The 21,937-nt window shown below is 40.3% G+C and overlaps 2 protein-coding genes across 2 annotated transcripts; both read left to right on the top strand.

Annotated features, from left to right (window-relative positions):
* The first annotated feature begins 1,100 nt into the window (after positions 1-1,100).
* On the top strand, positions 1,101-5,113 carry DUSP19 (dual specificity phosphatase 19). Its single transcript, XM_010223933.2, has 4 exons — positions 1,101-1,364; positions 1,588-1,634; positions 3,188-3,340; positions 4,821-5,113. Exons 1-4 carry the CDS (start codon positions 1,139-1,141, stop codon positions 5,040-5,042), a joined length of 648 nt encoding a protein of 215 aa, XP_010222235.1. The 5' UTR covers positions 1,101-1,138; the 3' UTR covers positions 5,043-5,113.
* A 1,243-nt stretch (positions 5,114-6,356) lies between these two features.
* Positions 6,357-12,471, top strand: NUP35 (nucleoporin 35). The gene is made up of 9 exons (XM_088526979.1): positions 6,357-6,447; positions 6,651-6,821; positions 7,957-8,081; positions 9,012-9,072; positions 9,643-9,784; positions 10,130-10,199; positions 10,290-10,418; positions 11,337-11,501; positions 11,792-12,471. Exons 1-9 carry the CDS (start codon positions 6,414-6,416, stop codon positions 11,867-11,869), a joined length of 975 nt encoding a protein of 324 aa, XP_088383105.1. The 5' UTR covers positions 6,357-6,413; the 3' UTR covers positions 11,870-12,471.
* Positions 12,472-21,937: the final 9,466 nt, after the last annotated feature.

The raw sequence follows: 21,937 nt of genomic DNA, 5'->3' as shown, positions 1-21,937 counted from the left end.
AAAGTATGAGCAACTTGTCAGCAGCCTGCATGACAAAAAGCAGTGTATGTGAATAGTGAAGCCAGATCTAGTGCTCATAATATAGACACATTCAGTAACAGTATACTAATTATTTATATAAATTATTGCAGCATATTCAGATTGATTAAAATAGTACATATTTTATGTAGTAGTGACCTCTGCTGTTTAAGGTAGTTATCATCATTACAAACATTCCTGGCAGAAAAATCAACTGCTTTGGAATCAGCAGCTGTTCTATGTCCATAGATAACAGAGACTCTTCTTCAGAGGTTAAAGAATAAAACTTATTTGTATTATTAGCATTTGCTCTTCAGGGTCTTACACAGGTTCTGTTGCACTTGGTCTTGCAAACTCTCAGGCAACACTCTGCCTCGGATTTGTATGGGGCAGAAGGCCCTAGTATAAGGCATTTTCCGGCATGATGCTACTATAACATTAGACTTTTCAGAGTCATCACATGCTCTCAGCTCAGGTTTTAATCATATTTTAACATCAGAAGGGGAGTACCATAAAAATGCCCCCCCCTTTTTTTTTTCCTATTAAAAAAGTATAATTAAAATGTATTTCTGGTACATTTTAAGCTAACAGTATTTTCCACTTACCTTTACAGCAAACAGAGATTTCACTCTAAACATTCCTTTTTATTACAGGATAATACTACAGCTAGTGCTGTACGGTTACGCAGAATACCCGAAATGCCTGAAATGCCTGAAATACACGAACCACTTGGGAACGAGCCGAAGGAAATGAAGAGCATTAATCTCCCTTCTTTATTTTGCCTCTCGGGCAAACCAAGAAGCTACTTCAGTTTGAGTTTTGGTGATTTCACACTCCGTTCGTAACGTTTTCCCAGAGCTCCCACTGGGAGTTCACAAGCCAGACCAAACCCCTTCCCCACGGTGACCGTTACCGGCGCCTCAGCGACACCGCGGGGAGGCGGTAGCACCGCCCCCGCCCCCGGTCCCCGCAGCCAATCGGAGGCGCCTCCCTCTCGGCCAATCGCCGGGCGCAGCGGGATGAGGGGGGCGTGGCGTGGCGCCGCTGCCGCACTGGGGTTGACGTTGGGGCCGTTGCGGCCGTTGGAGCCGTTGCCGCCGGAGCCGTTGCTGCCGGAGCCATGCACTCGCTCGGGGAGGAGATCCGCAGCTTCTCGAGGGCCAACCTGCGGAAGCAGTGCACCAGGGTGACGACGCTGACGGGGAAGAGGATCATCGAGACGTGGCGCGGTGCGTGCGTGCAAGTGGTGGAGGAGACGGCGCCCGGCGATGGCGGCGGCTGCGGCTACGTACCCGATCTCAGCGCCGACCTGCAGGTCGGCGTCGTGCGGCCCTGGCTGCTGCTGGGTGAGTGGGGCGCGGGGCCGTTGGCGGGGCCCGCGAAGGCACGTGTGCCTCGCCTCACAGTTACAGTTAATCGTAGGCAGTAAATATTCACTCTGCTCGTTACAATCAGTGGGCTCTAGGGGTCTCTGACAACTGTTACTGATTGCTGTGGACTTCTTGACAGTGTGATGCTATGTGCTACGAAGTGATATTTCACAGGGTAACAAGCTCGCTATCTTTCTAGGGTCACAGGATGCTGCTCATGATCTGGAGACAATGAAGAAGCATAAGGTAACACTATGTAGCAATAAACCATACCTCACATAGTGCTTGTTAGTGTATTTCTTTAAGTTGGAAAAGTCTTAAAATTATGCATTCTCAGGGTTTAAGGACAATAACAGTACATGTGTACTTTTAAAAGGCTGCTACCCCTAAAGCAGCTCCATTCACAGATGGATGGATGTGTGTGAGTTTTACAAGAAGTTGAAATACTTTGCTGCAAGACTTGTGATGGTTTAGTGCTATTTATAGAATAGATTCTGGCCTTGCCATGCCATATATGTTTTTCTTAAGTGTCAGATGCGAAGCAGAATCAAACCTACTTGCTTTTATGGGAATGGTTAAAAGGAGAAACACAAAGCAGTAACTCTTAAGTCTGTCCTGAACATCCATCTTTTTACTCTTCTCTGTCAGGGTAATGAGGTGATATGACCTTCAGACCATTGTGCTTCTGCAGGACAGGGCGTGCACTGACCTGGCATCCATTGCCATCTAAATGTCACTTCGACGTACATTAAAATAATCCATGACTTCGCCATACCTTGAACAGAGCAAAGATGGCAGGAAGCCAGATTTGCTCTTTTCTGCCAAGTGCAAGTATAGTTTACTCTGAAATTCTTGTGCTCCAATAAACATTACTGGTAAGTCAGGAGAAGGAATGTTACTTTGATGGGTTAGGGCAAGCTTTAAAATTTGGGGAATTATGGGGTGATCTATGATATAATTCCCATTGGTTTCTATTTTCCATCTCTACACTGACAACTGCCTTTTCTGTTTAAAATCTTTACTTAATTCTGCATCTTTTAATTAAACAGATCACTTAATTTCCTTTCATTAATGATGAAGGGGAAATAAAATAACTCTTACATGATTACATGATTTGTGGCAAGAGTTTAAAGCTTATTGACCAGGTTAACTAACAGGATTGGTGCCAGTGAGCATCCTCAGACAGCAAATCTCAGTGTCACACTAAATTTGGGGGTCTTATTGTTCAGTCTCAAATGTTGTGATATTTTCAGTCACTTTAAATTTCTTGGCACTGCTCTGCAGTAATTTAGCTCTGTCAAATTCAGTGTATCTAGTCAGTTTCTCACTATATCTGACATTTTTTTTTTTCTGTTGGGTAGTGTGTCTTTGTCCTATAAAATGGAAGTTGTGTTCCATCCAGAATTGTTTAAATTGCAGTGATTAATTAAATGATTCCTATTGTAAACTGCAATGAATTCTGAGTGCCTGCCTGGTGATCTAACCTTAAATAAATGCAAGGTATGACTCTAAGTAGCTTCAGTAGATAGGAAGCTACCTACTTGAAAAACCTTCATTGCCCTAATGATAACTTCCAGTTTGTTTTAATGAAAAAGAAGAAGAGAAGTAAAATATAGTGCAATATATTTTAACACTCAGTGAAACTTTGCTTGAAAGAAAACACAGTGTAGAGAGCATATGTATATAAAATGGAACAGTGCACTTGTGTGAAGTTACAATCTAGATCTAAAGAATAATCTACTGTTGGTAGTGGTCATTTGCTTGCAGACTTCAGAAAATTTCCTTTTTTTTTCACTTAGGTTACCCATGTTCTAAATGTAGCATACGGAGTTCAAAATGCCTTCGTCGATGACTTTGTATACAAGAGCATTTCTATTCTGGATCTCCCAGAAACTGATATCACCTCCTACTTCCCAGAATGTTTTGAGTTTATTGAGAAAGCCAAGATCCAGGTACAGTATTTGCATAATTAATGCTATTAGTTATCCTGTTTAGATTATTTATTACCCTATTTGAAATCTAAAACAAAAAAGAAAGCATGCTACCAGATGAATACCTTTGTCATTGCTTTTTTAATTTTAACAATTCAAGCAATTTCTAAGCATTCCTAGAAACATGACCCTGCTCTTAACCCCCATTCCCTATCAGTATTACTTTTCTTAGAATGACTGACTTGCATGTTAGAGACAAAGCTGGAGTGATGTGTGCCTTCACCTAGAGAAATCCCATCTAAGTCTAAGTTACTGTATCTCACAGAGAGAAAAAGGAAAAGCTAAACATCTATCAGAGAGGTTACATTGAACTAGAAGGAAGTGTAACAGGAAGATAATAAGGCCTATATAGATCTTACAGTTTGTCAGCTGCCATCTACCATCCTTGTGCTTTTCCTTGACCATCCACTGAAAATGCAACACATTCAGCTGTGAAACCACATACAGTTACGTACAAAGATTATCAGAGGACTCTTTGTAGTCTTAGAGCCAACCAGTGATTTTAATTAATAATAAATCCTGAAAAAGTTGTGACATACTGGGGTGAAGGGATGGTTTTGGGGGGTGCTTGGCAGTCCTTTATATGGCCAAGATCATCTCTGGCTCATTTTTGTAAATTCCAGACTTACTGTATTTTCAGAAGACCCTTTGGTATAAACACAGTGTCTTCACACACAAACCTTATTGGGCATTATCCACCATATCTACCATATTCATTATTTACATAGTTGGGAATAAAAGAAGATAATCTTGTACTGGCTTTCTTTGTGTCACGGTGTTCTTTCCTTCTCTCATGCATCATTTACAAGCTATGTGATACGCTTGGTCGCTGAATGACCTTTTTTAAGGTTTCTAGTTACAGTTTCTACTTCATTTCTAAATGAGACTTGTCATTCATAACTGCAGCTGTGCTGCTACCCTGCCTCTGATGTTTATGCTGCAGTTACTGTTTCGTAAGCAAAGACACTTTCCTGAAACCTTCTCCAGCAATATTAATAGCCTTGTAATGGAAGAATTGGGTAAAAGATCAGATAATTGATAAGAATAGATATTCTGCAGGAGCAGTTGATGAAGTACGTGATAATAGTGTAGGAAAAGTCAGGTAGAAGATTGTGCTATAGAGATCAGAGCAGGGAGTTATTAGTAAGGAGAGATTAGTATCTGCTGTCTATTTCTTGTTTTTTATTTGTATTTCTATTAGATACAAAATTAATAGGAATTACATGCCAGATACATCTTTGTATAAAAAAAGCAACAGGGTTTAGCAAAGGAGGATAAATATGCTCAGTGGTAACTGTTTTATTGTTGTGTATGTGTTTTTGTTTCGGAATTAGTATGGAGCTTTTAATAAATATCTATAGATTTCATATTAAGCTTCCAAAACTTGTTACTATCTACTTAGCGATTATCTCAACTAGCGTGTTTGATTTGTTTCTTGTAGGATGGTGTGGTACTGGTTCACTGTAACGCAGGAGTCTCTCGTGCAGCAGCAATAGTCATCGGTTTTCTAATGAATTCAGAAGGACTCAATTTTGCTAGAGCCTTTTCTTTGGTGAAAAATGCAAGGCCTGCTGTGTGTCCAAATGCTGGCTTCATGGAGCAGCTTCACAAGTACCAAGAACACAATAAAAAGGCAAATGGAAGCATAAATGATCATGACTGATCAAAAGTGAGATGTTAAACAATCTGTTTTGACTATACAGTGACAGATGTTGGATACACCTCAATCTTGCAGTCTTTTTGCATTTTCTTTCCACATGTGCAGTTTAAATTCACTCTCTACGCTTTTTTTGCGTATTCCCTCCCCCATCTTTTTTTCAGCACCTAGTCTAGAGGCCAAATGGTGTCTTACTGTCTTCAGAGATTATTTGGCCTAAGAACAAGCTCTTCTTAGAGCAATGAAAGAAAATGTTTTCTTCTCTTTGTAGTATTAGAGAAAAAAAAAAAAGAATGATGGGCTTTATTGAACGATTGGACAACAAGGCATTAAAGGACATAAAATTATAATTGAGGTAATAAAGTAAAATTATAATTGAGGTAATAAAGTTGTCCTGTTTATTTTAATACTAAGCCAAATCTTTATCCATTCTAGCTGAATTGTAAAACCTAGATAATAAAATGTTCCTGTAATAAAGTACCTTGCTATTAGGTCCTAAAATTATATTGCAAAGAAAGAAATTTTACTGAAATTCATGGGCTAGGCACCTGTTAAATATTTTTTAGAAATTAAACCAGATGGTCTATTGATTGAAGTTAAAAAGACAGGGGATGCTTTAATGCTTTATTTATTTTTACCACTTGCCATCAAGTAATGATTTGAATAGCACCAACATGATATTTTTGACATGCCAGAACAATCATCAGCTTTTATGTTGTTAATTGTTTCAGCAGAGATACCATAAAAGGCTTAAAACAACTTAGCAACTTCTCTCTGACTGGCTGCTGTTTCTTTGAGCGCAGGCCCCACAGCCGTGCTCTCACTGCCCAAAGGGAACAGCCGCGATGGGAGAAATAGCTTTGCCTTTTTATCTTACCCTCCTAGGACTGGAATAACCATCTTGAGGTGACACATTTTAAAAAAACCAGTCTGTGTAAGATTTGGTGAATGCAGCTAGAGCTTGCTGTGGCCTTGCCACCACCGCTGCCTGCCCGAGCAGCTGACAGACAGGGGAGAGCCCTGGGTCTGGCCGCGCGGCGCGAGCCCCGCTGCCCAGCCGCTACCAACGGGGTTGCGCGCTCCCCGGCCGACGGCGACGCAAGCCCCGCCCCGGTGACGCAGCCGCTGCTCCCACCAATGGGGTGCAAGCGGCCGGGCTGCGCTTTGTGACGCTCCGCCCGGGGGCGGGGCCTGGGGCGGGGCGCGCACGGTGACGTGGCGCCATGTCGCGCTCGGCACCGCCAGGGGGCAGCTCGCGACATGGCGGCGGGATGGGCGGGAGCGGCGTGGCCCCGCCTCTCGGAAGTGACGCCAGCGGGCGCTTCCGGCCCGTTTGAAAGCGCCTGGCGGAGCTGGGCGCGCCCCTTTCCCGCCGCCATGGCCGCGTTTGCCGTGGAGCCGCCGCTCGCCGGTGAGACGCGCCGGGACGCGCCGCGCCCCCGGGCCCGCCGCGGCCTCCTCCGCTCTGCTCTGCTCCGCCCGGGCGGGCGCTGCGCGGGGAGCGGGCTCCGCTGGGGAAGGCGCTGGGACGCGGGTGGAGGCGCCGCGCGGGCCCGCGCGGGGCTCTGGGGCTGGGCGCTGCCGGCGGTTCTGAGCTCTTGTTTCCTCCGGCAGGAGCTGAGCCCATGACCCTCGGCTCCCCCACGTCTCCCAAGCCGGGCGCCGGCGCTCAGTTTCTCCCGGGCTTTCTCATGGGTGATTTGCCCGCCCCGGTGACTCCGCAGCCCCGGGCCGCCGGGGGCCCCGCCGTGGGCGTCATGGAAATGAGGTCTCCTCTGCTTGCAGGTCAGGATCCACTTCTTTTGGGCACTTTTGGACACTGTCGCAGGCTTTAATCCTTGTGACTTTAGAATTTGCCTGTCAGTAAACCTAAATGTGTTCAGTTTAGTTTGGTTGAACTTCTCGAAGTAGGCTTAAGCTTAATAAATGTTTTAATAGGTAATTTTGATACGAGGAGAGGCAACTTCTACAAAGAAGGTGCTATAAACACTTAACAACTAGTTCACCTTATGCTAGTATTTGGATATCAGTTGTGTATATACATTTATCCATGCATATGTCTGCGCACACATATACAGGTGCTGTGAATACAGTCTGTGGCCATCTAATTTTTCTGTTTGCTCAAAGCAGCCAGAGAGCTGAGGCACTTAGGGACATGGTTTAGCAGGCATGGGGGTGAAGGACTTGTGGTTGGACTCAAATCTTGAAGATCTTTTCCAACCCTAATGATTCTGTCTTTGCTGACAAAATAAATAACAGCTTATGGAAGCTGTTGACTTCTCTGTAATGAATTTTAAAAAGTCTCTTACATATTTTTTCCTTAAAATTCAATGGAGAAAAAAAATCCTTAATCAGACCTTAATCAATTGAATAATTGGTGTAATATTTGGCAGTCTTAATGTCTGGTGTATTTGGGCTGATGTAGCAACATGTCTTATCTGTTGGAGATGTTTTTCCAGGCACCTTCCCTTCCTCTCCTCTTAGATACAACCCTCTTGAGAAACTGGTTTCAAAAGTTAAAACAAGCTTGTTAGTTTCACCTTGTCTTTGTTTATAAAAGGGATAGTTACAGCAACAGAATATCAGTTACACAAACCAGGCAACCAGTAGAAAACTCACAGGGGTTGCTTAAAACAGGTGGGTAAGTGTATTTTTCTAAACTTAGGATGAGATCTTTGAAGTTTTAAATGATGGCTGTGTGAGGAGAGAGTTTCTAATAAATATGAGATAAATATCAGATAAATCCTGCACAGGGCTTTCTAACCTGATCAGTTAGATAGCTCAGATGATTTTGCAAGCCTCCAGTGAAAAAAATAAATGGTCTTTTGTGGCTGAATTTGCTGGTGAACTTTCAAGAGCACAGCAATGGAGTAAAATCACAGACTTCCTTAGGCTTTTTGTCTGCTCCTCGTAAGTGCAGGTGGCTCTCCCCCTCAGCCAGTAGTCCCTACACACAAAGACAAAAGCGGAGCTCCGCCGGTTAGAAGCATCTACGACGAGTTGTCCAGTCCTGGGCTTGGACCCTCACCTCTGACCGCAAGACCAGTAAGTGGTTTATGTCCTGGCTTATCCTCAGCAGATGTGAGCAGCTCACTGCTTCAGTGAAGCTTCTTCCACACACTTGTATAAGCCGATGTGGCAACATACCTGAGTTTTCAGTTCAGGTTCTTTGTATGCTTGCTCCTTTGTAGTAGTTGTGCAGTAATGGAGCTTTTTTCTGTGACTGCTGTTTCTCAGTAGACAGCAGAGAATGAAAAGCCAATATCTTGTCTCTGTCATGCTTTTTACATGACATGCAGGCTTGTTGCAGCTCTTAACCTTCTTGTATGTTTATTTGGTTGCTGATAGTTAGAAATGTCCGAGTAGTTGCGAACTTCTAGTGTGTTCGCAGAAGTAAAAGAGATTCTTTGCTGAGTAAAATACCTTATCAAACAGGGGTTGGAGGGTGCAGGTCATCTTGAAAGGGCAACAATAACATTTCTAAAAGGTTATGTGAACCTTTACTATTCACCTCATCTGAGCTGTCTAGTAGTGGGATTCAGTGACCATGATTCCTTTAATTCAAGAGCACATGTGAACATGATAGTGTGCTCTGCAGTCCTGTCCTAGTGCTTCTTTTGACAGGTAAGTTTTTTAGTAAGAAAACTAACTGCATTTCCTGTGGTTTAGGAATCTGTTGTAAATTCCAGCTTGTAATAATCGAGGCCTGCTGTATAACCAGGCTATCTAATAGATGACTAAGGTGTGTTAGAATGTAAAAATGGTGTTGAATAAATAGCGGGGAGAGTGTGGGTGGGTGGTGGTGGTAACTTTGTGTTAACTGTTTATATAAATGTGTCTGATCTTAAGGATTAGGTGGAGTAACGTAGGGCAAACTTAACATTCTTGTTTGATGTTAAGTTGCCTGAAAACAATCTTCTCTGATACAATAGCCCTCTTCTGAGAATGATTTATTACTTTTTTGTTTTAATGCAGTCCAGCTTCTCTGTAACGCAGAGCCCATTGGTTGGAACTATGCCCTCAACTCCTGGAGCAGGTAGACATCCTGTTAACTACTTATTGCCTTTTTTAATGCACAATTAAAAATGAGCAGTGTCCAAGCTAGATCAGCTCCTTGCTAATTTGCCTGTCATTTGTCCCATCTTACCAGCTCTTCAAAGGGTATGTGGAGAGGAAATGCCTTCCTCCCAGGACACTTGTTCCTTGTGGAGAGCTTGTAACTAAATTGAGCATGGAGGTGGTTTTACCTGAGTAAAGCTACTGACATAGATGGGTGACCATCCCAATTCATGAGGCTTCCTGCTTTCTGAATGAGCCCATGACTTCTTTCTAGGCCTAATTTTGGCTATTCTTGTTCCAATTTGACCTCTGCATTAAGCTGCTGCTGCTTGTGTTAAAGGGAAAGCAGGGTAGCTAGTCACCGGCCTCGGGAACATGCTGGCAGAGGCAAGTGACTTGCTGCTTCTCTGCAAATAAATCTTGACCATGTCTTCCACATACAAATGAAATGTGTGATGTTGAGTCTGAGTTCATCCTTTTAGGGTATGTTCTTAAGCTTTGTGTCTTGCAAAAGTAACTTACTAAAAATGCAATTTCAATTCAACAGCCTCAAGTGTATTCAGTCCTGCAAGTATTGGACAGCCTAGAAAGACTACTCTGTCTCCTGCTCAGCTGGATCCTTTTTATACTCAGGGTGATTCCCTAACCTCGGAAGATCAGCTTGATGACACATGGGTAACTGTATTTGGGTAAGTTGATTTCTGAAGTTTTAGAAATAATGGACAAAAATGTGGCAACATGAAAAGAAGCAGCAGACACCGCTGTTACACGGCGTTCTGCAACTGTTGTTAAAGCCAGCAAATAGACATATTTATTTTAGAGATGCACCTTAGCTTAAGCTACGTGTTTTTGCTTCAAATTAGGCAGTATTCTACCACCGATGTGTAGTGACATTATGTAAGTCACTGCTTATAAAAGAGTGTTTACACAAGGGCTTATTTTGCCCTTTAGAAACTTTTTGTAAGGGTGTATTTTAGCACCAAAACACTTGGTTTTCACGATTATTTTTTGACCATTTTTCCTATGTTTTTCAGATTTCCTCAAGCCTCAGCTTCATATATTCTCCTCCAGTTTGCTCAGTATGGAAACATATTAAAGCATGTGGTATGTCTCACTTTAAGATTTATCTCTGAAAATGTTCTTTCATGTTCTTTAAAAGGCTAAATTTTACCACTTTCATTTAATCTTATGCAGATGTCCAACGCAGGAAATTGGATGCACATTCGATATCAGTCTAAGCTTCAAGCTCGGAAAGCCTTAAGCAAAGATGGAAGAATTTTTGGTGAATCTATTATGATTGGTGTCAAGCCTTGTATAGACAAAGTAAGTTAGCAACTGCTTTTACTTAAATACAAGGCATTCTGCTTTAGGGCTTCCTTTTTACTTCTCTGCTGCTTCCTTAACCTTCCTTAACACAAGGCATAGGTAGATAGGTGTAATTATTATAATTACGGGTATAATCTATTAAGACTTAAATGAGTTTTAAGTATTTGAGAAGATGCCTTGCTTCCACACCTCTGTGGTCATAATAAGCAACTGTTGGTCTTCACGTTAAAGAAGTTACAATTGTTAAGGCTTTAGAGTCAACGGAGATGAAAGTTTCCCATATTGGATCCTGAGGTGCTTGAGGCCGTGTTATATGTAAAGTGGTGGGTTAAAATTGTCACTGTCCTAAATTGTCCTTGCATCCTCTGACTCTTACGTAATTTATTTGATTCTGCTTTTAAGTTTATCTTAGTATATTACAACGGATTTGCTCACGAGAGGAATCCTGAGCATATTGCACCTTCTGGCATTTATTCTTTTCCTTGTAAATGATTCTTGAGGTTTGTAAATAATTGGTTCAATCTGATTTTATTCTAAAATGTTAGTTCCTGCTCATTGATTGTGCTTATATAGATATATAATAAGGTACTGTGCAGCTTAAGTAAATGACACTGTCATTTATTCCACACAGTTTTTGGTCTCCTCTAAAGGGATGCGACACTTGAGGATAATGCAGCAAAAGTTAAAAAATAAACTATTCTAATAGGAGGAACATAGAAATAATAAAGCTGGTAATTATTAACCTCAGCTTCTACCAGTTTTAAATGTTTCTAATGTTGCTTAAAATTCACACGTTATAATGCCCTTTTCCTCCACAGATATTTGGTAGGGCTTCCACCCTCTCTTTATTTGTTGGACATTGTTGTGTAGCTTTAGTTTGATTGTCGTATTAACTCTTTTTCTCTTTTCCCCAAGAGTGTGATGGAAAACTTCGAAAGAAACTCTACAACCTCAATGTCTTCAGTCTTTACTCCACCTGCGAAGTCCTTAGGCTCGCCACTACAACCTGCAAATACTACAAGAATTTCTACAATGAGACCTCTTGCAACAGCATATAAAGCTTCCACTAGTGACTACCAGGTATTTTAAGAAGAGATAGCAAAAACCCTTCTTGCGTAATTGTTTGAGGCTAGACTGTGAGTGTGGCCTTGGCCTTTATCTTCTGTCACTTCTTATAGCAAGTGGTGTTTTCAGTGCCAACTTAGTCTGCTCAACTGCTAAAAATCATTTAAAAAGTGACTTGCCACTCTTCCAGAAATTAAGAGTTCATTCTGGAACTTACACTGCCTAATACAATAACACTTGAAAAGAGAGATAATGAGAGTTAACTTTATGTTGATTGATTCTGGCTTCTTTCTCCTGCCTTCTAGGTGGTTTCTGACAGACAGACTCCTAGGAAAGATGAGAGCATTGTATCCAAAGCAATGGAGTATGTGTTTGGCTGGTAATGAACAAGAGCAAGTAACTCGTTAGGCACGGTTAGCGTTGGAGATCTGCTACCAGCATCGTTGGTTAGTTGTATAACCTCTGATGGCAGCACTTTGAACTTCCATCTCACCTGTTTTGCCTTCTCTGGATTCAGCAGACATGTAGCTTGCACTTTAAATGATGGCAATGTGCACATGGTTTTAAAAATATAATCAGTGTAAATTAAGTGCTGCTTTTCCTGTTTGTGCTGTGATTGCATGACTAAAGAAACATCAGCACTGACTTCTTTCCTGTGATTACTTTTTGTGAATTACTTCCCAGTAAGTCGGAAATGTTTAAAATGGCAGCTTTATATACTGATGCCTTTAATGCTTTAATTTTATTCATCCTCTCTTACCTGAAAGATGATGGGCTTTTTTGCAGGAAGAACACTATGTACAGCTGGTTCCCAGGGATAAGGACTGTTTTTAGTATATATGATCTTATTTTTTTATTTAGATTCATTGCTGTTTTATAATTATCTCTGGAGTCCTGTTGTAAATGTCATAGCAATCTTTTAATTCTTTATCCCATGTTTTATTAATAAAGCTGAATAAAATTGTTGTCTTAGGTTGTTTTTAAACAGTATGAGTTCTGTTAGGAAATATTTTCGTTACTCTTACTAGAGTGGATTATGAGACTGTTTGATCTTTATTAGAGTGCTATCAGCAGGACAGTTACTACTGACTCTTACTGAAGTGATAACAACTGGAGTTAGCACCAGACTGGGTTTAAATGCATATTTTCGGGGGGAGGTGTTTCAGTGGACTTCATAGCAGTTAGCACAGTAGTTTCCTAAGCTACAAAATGTTCAGCTGAAGTAGCTCAATTAAAAATGCAGTATGTTGATGACCAGAGATGCTTTTGTTCAAGGTTATTCTGTTTTCCGAGATGTTGACTTCATGCTGAATTCCTTGAAACTGAACCCATCTCCCCTGCCCTGGAAGCTTTTACTTGAAGGACAACCTCTCCAGTAATCATGGTCTTGGACTGAGTTTGTGAGAAGTTTTTCTTATCTAGGAATGGAGTAACATTTTTGTTCCAGTACTTGAGAATTTACATGTAACTAATTCTTCTTTCATGCATTTGTTTTTGCATGTGGCTGTTTCAAGGCGAGTCAACATTAGAGTATTTTGGATTACGAGTGTGTTCCTGAGGTGAATCTCCGGTCATACCTACTTGCCCTGCTTTGGTTCAAACTGCAGTGTGGCCTCCAAGTCTATCATCTGAACTCTTTCAGATGAAATTAGATTGGAAGATTAGTCCAGGAGGATGCCTAGTGAACTCCAAATGCTACATTCAGTTTACAGGATGAAGCTAAAGATGGTTTTGAGTAAAACGGCAGGAGGACTCAGGAAGTAAGGTCCTCAGCATCTGCTGTGGCTGGGATGTACTGCTTGCTATTGTAAGGTGCCTTGATTGCTATAGCTGCTCCGTGGAGCGAGGGGAATAGGGAGAAGAAAAATACCAGCCTGGAGTGGTGTGACCATACTTTTGGGGGGTGTAGTGGTAATCTCTTGCCGCTTGCTTTTGTCATGGGAAAACTGTGGTGGAATTGCTCTTCATTTTTTTCCATTTTTTTCTGCAGCTGGATGGAGTTTGGAACATAATCTGAATCAGCCTGGTGATACCAAGTTTTTAAATATGATTAAATGAATCTTATTAATCTGCATTTTCTTCTGTAAGTTGCATTGCAAAATATATTTTTGTGCACTTGACAATTATAATGCAGGTAGAATTTAGTTACTTGAATTCAAGTAGTTAAGGATGAGATTGAACTTGGCTGACGTAAGGCTTATGCTGAATATACAAGGAAAGAGATAGAGCCCAAGCCATTAGTATGTTGGCTGAACTGTTGTACCAGTAAGTAACAGGCTTAAAGCTCTGCTCCTAGGTGTTTTCATCTACCTACCTCAGTCTCCCGTCTGTCATGCAGTCTCTTGTTTTCATAATGTTAGATTTTTTTTTTTGCATCTCCCTTTACAGTAAAAGCACATGAGACTAATGTGTTCACTTGTTATAAAGGTAGTAAATTGGAAAGTTTAGAACAGATGGATCTGCACAATAGCAATGCTCTTCAATATGGCTTCTGCTAGTATAGATTCCCTTTAATATGTTTATCTAATGTCATGCATTAGTTAAACTCTAGTCTAACTGGTAATTCTGATTTAGCACTGCAGAAACTACTGTACAACTTGATTTCATTGTGTTCTTGATGTGTCTGTCCTAACCGAACTAGGGTACAGGGGCCATGGGCAAATGGCCATGGGAAGATGCCAAAGTATGTGTGCAAAGAATGTCTGAAACACTTGTTTCTGCAAGTAAACTCAAGGCTGGTTACAGTTGGTAGGTAGCATTGCATTTAAAAATAAAGTTCTTTCTGTTTTAGTCCTTTGTATGCTGCTCTGCAGTAAGGAAGAATGCTATGCTAACTGCAACTTACTTAGGCCAAAATTAAGGACTTGAGCTAGTACTGGGTACCATGGTCCTGGTTTCAATTCTATGAAACCTCTTACAAGGCTGGGGACTCTGATTTTTCATAGGCGCGTGCCCTTTAAAAAGAGAACTTTCCTGACTATTTTCTATTGCCTGCTTCAAACACTAACAAGTTACTCAGGGATTTAATACATTAAATAGCAAAAATCTATGTAGTTTTAAATTCTACAAGAATACCTATTTTTTGTGGCAATTTAATTACCATTTTAACTGGGATGCTTTTTAAAGACAGGCAATGTTCATCTCCCACCTCTTCTTTCTTGCCATGCCTTTTGCAGTGATCTATTTTGTAACAGAGGGAGGTGTATCTGGGTAATGTGTTTATGAAATGAGGCTCGAATGTCAGAGTTGCAGCATATTTGCTACTCTTTGAACGCTTATTTCTTGTTGCAGGCATCTATCTCCACCTTGTGGCAGTTCTTCCAAACTCTTTAGTTACTGGGCTTGTAACTGCTTAATTGACGCTATGTGGTATGCAGTGTTTAATAGCTTGTCTAGGCAGGGCATAACGAGTGCAGAGAGAACAAGAGTGCTCAGATGGTGTTATGAGTTCAGGTGAGTTTACAAGATGGAGTAACGGCACAATTTAGAAGCAATTTAAACTTTGAAATAGTGCTTGAATTCAGTAGTTCTTAACTTATTTAAAGTGTTAACAGTATTTACTCATCTTGTCATTTTGAGAAGGATAAACTGAAGAACTGGTATTTTAGCAAAAATGCTGTAAAACCCATCTTGCATAAACATAATTGGCTTGTCTAGTACTGTCTGAGTGCCTGTATAAAGTCTTGCATGGGTTTTCTTCTCTTTGACTTGAGATAGGCATCTGGAATCAGATGAATCAACACAGATGAATCAACAGGAATGTTGTATTGTTTAAATATGTTTTAAAAACTGTAAGCTCCCTTACTGTTCAGTTGATAAATAAAATGAAAACAAACTGGCTTACAAACAACTGAGATAAAGGAGTTGATTCACTAAATTTCGGTCCACAGGTGAGAAGCACTGGAATAAACAACTTAGCTCAAGCAAAACCTTCGGTCCTCAGGCAACTTTGGCTTCTTGGTTAATGCTGCATTTCTTTTTAGTTACGTGAACAAGGATAGGAGGTGTCCTTCTGATGTGATGTCTCTAATGGTGAGTATCAAAGCACAAACAGTCTGACTATGGAACTTCTGTTAACATTTACAAAAGAATTCAAAGTTCCAGGAGGAAAATAGGATTTAAGTTAAATAATCATGAAACAAACTAACAGTAATGACCTAATGCAAAGTCTTAACTCAGTGAAGGGACCTTTGAAAAGTATAAATAACAACTTTGGAAAATATTTTTGATCTTCTGTTTAGGAGTCTTTCAATCGATTACAATTTTGTGTAATGTCTATGTGGTGTTTGTCAAATACATCTTCCACTTTTTCTGCAAGCCAAACTCCAATTAAACTGAAGAACATTAGTCTGATAAAAGCTGTAATTTGCATGTCATCTTTAATGCCATCAGATATCTTGACTATCCTTTAAGCTTCTCAGTTTTAAGTTGAATTTAGAGATTAAATAGTTTACTGTTGACAGAAGCAGATGCTGGTCTCTGCAGATGAAGCACTGTTTTTATTCAGAAACAGGCGTTTGTGCAAGGAGGAGAATAGAAACAGCATGAGTGTCAAGAATTGCTTGGAACAATTTTTTATTTGCTCACCTGTTTTATCACATTTGTTTTGGCTATGCTGGGCTTCCTCAGATTTCAGTTATAGTTGACTGCACTAATCTTCTGAATGTCTTGTTCATTGTAGGGATTATTTTAATTTTCAATAGGAAAAATATTTTTTCCATTACATTATTTTTTCCCTCTCCATGTGCAGCAGCCACCTAATTAGCATCTTTTAATGCCACTGAAGCCCTGTGAGTTCTGCAGCAATGGGCAGATTCTCACAGAAATGTTTCAAAAACACACTGTTTTTTGGTGAATCTTTCCAACCCCTACTGTTAAGAAAGCAACCTTGAAAATATGAGGTAAAGATAACCTGACACAGAGATGCTGGTGGAGAACCTGAAAACACTAGCTCTGGCATGTGGATTACTTGCCTTCAAACCTAAAGATAGGCAGAATATCTTCTAAATTTGTTACCAGATAAAACACTCTAGCAGAATATCATAGTGACAGCACAGGCTGTTTTTTTTTTTCCAAATGTAAGCATGCTGGTTTTGCCCCTTTGCCAAAAATTCTACTTCTGGCAACTAAGCATATAGCTCCTTTGGAAGGGGCATGGTTGCAACAGTAGGTGTTATGAGTTACAGCACTGTAAAATGAATTTATTAAACAGTTTAAAAGTTTAGTATGTTAGTGACATACATTATTACTTTAACTAGTATCAGCTTTGTCTCCTGCTTGAGAATACCCAGCAATCAAGAAGCAGGAGAGCTGAGTTCTTGCTTCTTCCACAAACCCCTAAGTATGGTTATGGCTTCTGAGTGCTGGCTTTTCCCACTTGCATTATTAGCTGTTACCTTATTCTCAGGAAAGCTGATGAAAGAGCTTACAAAAAACTTCCTCTAAGAATACTTGCTGCACTGTGACAGATTTTGCTGGCACAGCATGCTTTGTGTGGCAAGTATTTCAATTTACTGGGCTTTCTCACTGAGCACCCACATTTCTCTATTTAAATGATGCAAATTTGTAATGTGTGGGGTTCATCTGGATGCACCAGGGGACAAATCTTGCCTCTGACCTCGAAAAATTGAGGTAAGGCCTGCAATGTTTTCCAGCCCTGGAATCTAATAGCATGTACTATCACATTTCAATAGATGAAATGCAGTTAAAATTACCTATCATGGGCTACTGTAATGGGCTATTGATTTTAGTTGCCATGCTTTCTATTTCTTTGTAATGGAATTGTGCTTGTGAACATAGGAAAATGTTCATTTGCAGAGTGAAGGTGGTAAAGTAAAAACTGCCCAGAGGTCAGGTTTATATACAGGCTAGAGTCTAACTACCTTACTGTTTCCAGATGAATGCAGCATTAATGATGGAGCTTGTGTGTGTCAAACTATAATCTTTGTTATTCCTATCCACCTATTTGAACTACCAACTTGTGAGCTTCTAGCGAATGGAGGGCTTTAGTGTGGGGAGCGTCAAACGGCTTTTACCCGACCATGGGAAGGGGACAGGGTGGGTGTACACCTCACCTTAAAGCACCCTGCTAGTAACTAACCCTATATTTACATAATTAAGAATGTGGTTGCATATATTTTAAATGTACTTCTAATTATTTTGTAGACAACTAGTTGGCCTAATAGATACACAATAAATACCTGCACTATTAAAGGTTTAGTGGAGTAGGTAATGACCTGGCTTTTCAGCTGCTTTGTCCATTTGGGCCTTGTCCTACTGGTGAGGTCTTGAAATGTGCTTTTTTCTGTGCAGGGAAAGCATGACAAAAACTTGTCACCCCTGTCTAGTGGGAAGTACATGAAATATGATTGAAATAGCAATGTTCAAAAGGCTCATCGTGGAGTAAATGCACAGTGTTTTCTCCAGTGAACACGTCTTCGAGTGGTATTCTATGCGCCAGTTATTTACTTGCTGGTTTCTTAGTTTTCTTAGTTTCTTCCTAGCAATTAGGAGTGGTTTTTGTGGATATCTGTCAGTCTCTGACCATCTGGAAGAGCTGACACCCAAGTCGCTGTAGGATGGGCTGGAAACATCTATGCATAGACTGGAGGAGGTTTTTGGACTAGAACATATTTCTGCATAGGAATTTGATCCCACAGTCTTAGCTTTTGTTTAATATTTCTCTTCCAAATTCTGGATTGTGAATTGAAGGGTGCCTGCTTCTCGGGCAGATGTGCCAGCTGTGGCATTGCACTGAAAGAAATGAGGTAACCCTGGCTGTTGTTCAGGCATGGGAACGTTTTCTTTCTCAAAGAGAAAAGAAATATGCAGAAGCTTTATATGGCTTCCTTGTGGAAGTGTGTACAGGTACTTATTTAGGTATCTAGGTATTGATTTACACCATATTTTGTTTGAGAAGAAGGTTTTTTCCTCAAACTTCTCTCAAGTCACAGGTAATCTTTAAATTTACAGTTATGTAACAGCAGCACTGGTGCAGTGTGTGTTAAATGAATTGAGGATACATTCTATTATTTTAATAACACCATAAAAAGATGCTATTGACATCCAAGAAAGTTCAGTAAAAGCAGCGTAAGCTGTTAAGGAACTCACAAGCTAGAAGAAAAGGAACTTGCATTTTCAGCACTATGTTTTAAGTTTGTCTTAATGTTCTCAAGAAGTGTTTTGTTTTGTGCCTTTAAGCGCCAGATAAACACTCTGCAAGAAGCACGCACCATCCTGAGGGATTCATAACCTGTAAGTACAAATATACTCTTAATTTTATAGATTGGGAAATTAATGAACTGAAAGAGTGAATGACTGAGTCCACAGTATGGTTTAGCGGTGAAGAACCTGAAGAACATTCTTCAGTTCTTTTTGCTGCTAGTGTCACTATGGGACTAACCAACTCTTTAGGGACCTAAGTACTGAGTAACCTCTGCTAGAAAATTCATGTGGTTTAAAACTGTATTCATGCTTGCTTTCTCTTGCTGCATAAAGGCAGCAAAATGGAAGATGGAAATACACCCCCTCCCCTCTTGCTTTTTATGCTTGCTGTCTATTTGCAAACAGAAAGTTTGAGAGGAGTAGAAATAATGCCTTTGTGCTAGGTCTTACCTTGGCATCCTGAACTCATGTAGCACCTCTCTTAAAAATAGAGCTGCACACAAGTGGTGTCACCGTAATGCAGCTATTCTTGAAAAATAATAGCAAAGAACAGCATGGTAATAGCAAAGGGTGGTCAGTGTGTCACAGCACCGGCACATATTATGTATGCAAAGATTAAGTCCTGCTCTTGTGCACAAACAATAGAAATCTCAAAAATGAGCAGAAAAATCTTATATTACAGAAAGATGAGAGAGAGAGGGGAGAAAAATATTCCCCTCCTGGCAGTAGCGTCTGCGTGAGGCGGCGTGCGTGCCTGCTGGGAGAGGCCGGCTTGCTTCCCTGCCGCAGGAACCCTCGCGGCCGGCGAGCGGGGCATCCCACCTATCCCAGGCTTCAATGTAACGGTCACTTTTTTTGAAAGTGTAAACTTGATAGGGATATTTGGGCAGATTGAAATTTTGAAAAAATGTGCCATTCCTTCCCCCTGTTTTTAATAATCAATATAAATTGCTATATAGATCCCCTTTCCAAGGATAAGAGGAGTAAACGGAACTAGAACAGTGGCAGTAGAAAGGGAATTATTTTCTGTACAATCTGTACAAAGAGCAAGTGTGTGTGTGTGTGGAGGCGGGGTGGTATCAGGCTCTGTCGACCTTGACCTCTGGAGGGGACATGTGGCTTGAAGAGTTGGCAGCAGCGATGTCAGAGTGATGAGCTCTGACCCTGGGTTTTGAAGCAGCACAAGAGACGGTGCCAGATACTGGATCAAATGTGTCTAATGGGATCTCAAGTGAGGGCAGTAGCTAAGGCTTTTGCTAGATTTTCTGGCAGCATGGTTTTGAGGAAAGGTCTTGGCTAAAGAAATACGATGAGAAAGAACTTTGTGAAATGTAAACAAGGTCACTAAGACTTGAGACACCAGTGCAATTTTACCTACTGATTGTCTGCACTCGCGTTTTTTTCCCTTGACCTCTCTTGGTCGCACGTTATTCTCACTTCTGTCCATCAGAAATATGAGGGAGAAAAAGGTGCTGCTTTGTCTGAGAGTGAGGTCAAAGTCTGATTAATCTTACTCCAAAATTACTGCATTGATTTCAAAAATTAGTTCCTATTGATAGCAGTGATACTAGATTGATATTGATTTGCGTGCCCTGTATAATTTAGGGGAGCTAAAGAACTGCATCATATAAACCAAATCATGATACAATAGGAAAAAAAAACAAAAGGATCAATATGGGAGTTACTGGCATAGTAGTATACTCGAGTATCTTGCTACTTTGGTAGTGAAACAAGCTTTTTACAAAATTGACCTAGTTAATACAAACTGTGTGTACATCTATGCCCTATAGTGAGATCATTATAGTGATATTGCTTAGATTTATGTTTTTAATCAGATATTGGCAGTGTAAACTCTTGGTTTGCATGAATGTCATCAGGAAAGAACTTGGAACCTAGTTCTTTAATGAAGTTCTTCTACAGGGCCATTTCTTGGGCAAGGGTGTTACTTTATTTGTTTTTATGTTTACAGTATAGCAGGCTATCTGATGTCTGCTTACAAAATTGTGTTTTCTATTTTGAAATGGGAAATCTACTCTAGACCCTGATGAACTATTGACTATTTCAGTGTGTGTGTGGTGTTTTTTTTTTTTTTTTTTTTTTCCTCCTCTCCCCTCTTTCCTCTCTTTCTCTCTCCTTTCTCCTGTTAAAGCATCCTGCAGCCAGACAACTCTACTGGATGGATAATACTGTTTCCTTGCAGTAATCACTTAAGCCAGTCTGAGGCTAAGGGTCTCGGTTCAAAGGAATATAGAAATTACAAGGATATTCCTCTTTAGTAAGTTAATTTACTTGTTTTGTCTGAGCCACATTCTTAAATACTGTTGACTTATGTAGGCCTTACAAGAGAGCCTGAAGTTTAACTTCAGCATGAATGAATTGCTGGATGAGAGGGGGTTGGTGAGTTAAAACATAGTTTAGGCCTAACTGAACTGAAAGGACTTGATCGGCAGCTATTTCTCCCATGTTGGGAGATTCTCTTCCTCCGTCCAAAACAATCTTGTTTTGATGTATGAGCATTTTAAATGTGGAACATTTAGTTCATAACTTGAACTAAATGAAGAAGCCAGTCTGGCTGCCTGAATGTCATTCTGTATAGCAAATAAGAACAGTTCAGGAGACTTGCAGGCTGTTTGTTAGAATTCAAGAGTTCTTGAAACCAATATGGTGCAAAATTGCTGAAACAGTCTTGATGACTCTGGCTCGGCTCAGCCTTTTTGGAAAGTGGGAAGTACTTTATTCCACCATATCATATATTTCGCAATAGTGCCAATTAGAAATGTGTTAAACACATTAAAATATTATTTTCTTTTGTGCTTATTGAATTGGTATAACTGTAGTAATAATGAAGTACAAAACTGGTTATATACAAATTATATTAATATGGTATATATTAATATACAAAACTCACTTGTTATTTTGTAGTTTTCAGATTATGTGAAAATGGATGTGAATACATGTATGCAAAATAAAATGTGACAGCTGAGACTTGGTTGCATCTTTTTGTGAAAAAGAGCCTAAATGTCTTATTTTATATTGAGATTCATTTTTTATTGTCTTGCAATCTGAGTGTGAGATGACAAAAACTGTTATAATTCTATTAAAGTCACATAAAGACAAAATCTAACCTGTATAGAAGAGGGTATGTTCTTAAGGTAATATTTCTTTATAATACATTCAGCACCAGCTTAAACTAAGCTGATTTTATGACTGTAAAAGTAAACTCTAGTCTATCACTGGCTCTTCATGGCTCACTAGTTGTAATGTTAGCAACTGGAAGCCACATGGGC

The sequence above is a fragment of the Tinamus guttatus genome, unplaced genomic scaffold, assembly GCF_059628265.1.
Source record: "Tinamus guttatus ecotype Peru unplaced genomic scaffold, ASM5962826v1 Tinamus_guttatus_pri_ptg000260l, whole genome shotgun sequence".
In the NCBI taxonomy this organism is placed as follows: domain Eukaryota; kingdom Metazoa; phylum Chordata; class Aves; order Tinamiformes; family Tinamidae; genus Tinamus; species Tinamus guttatus.
The sequence above is the reverse complement of the archived record's forward strand: the minus strand, read 5'-3'. Positions and strand labels throughout refer to the sequence as shown.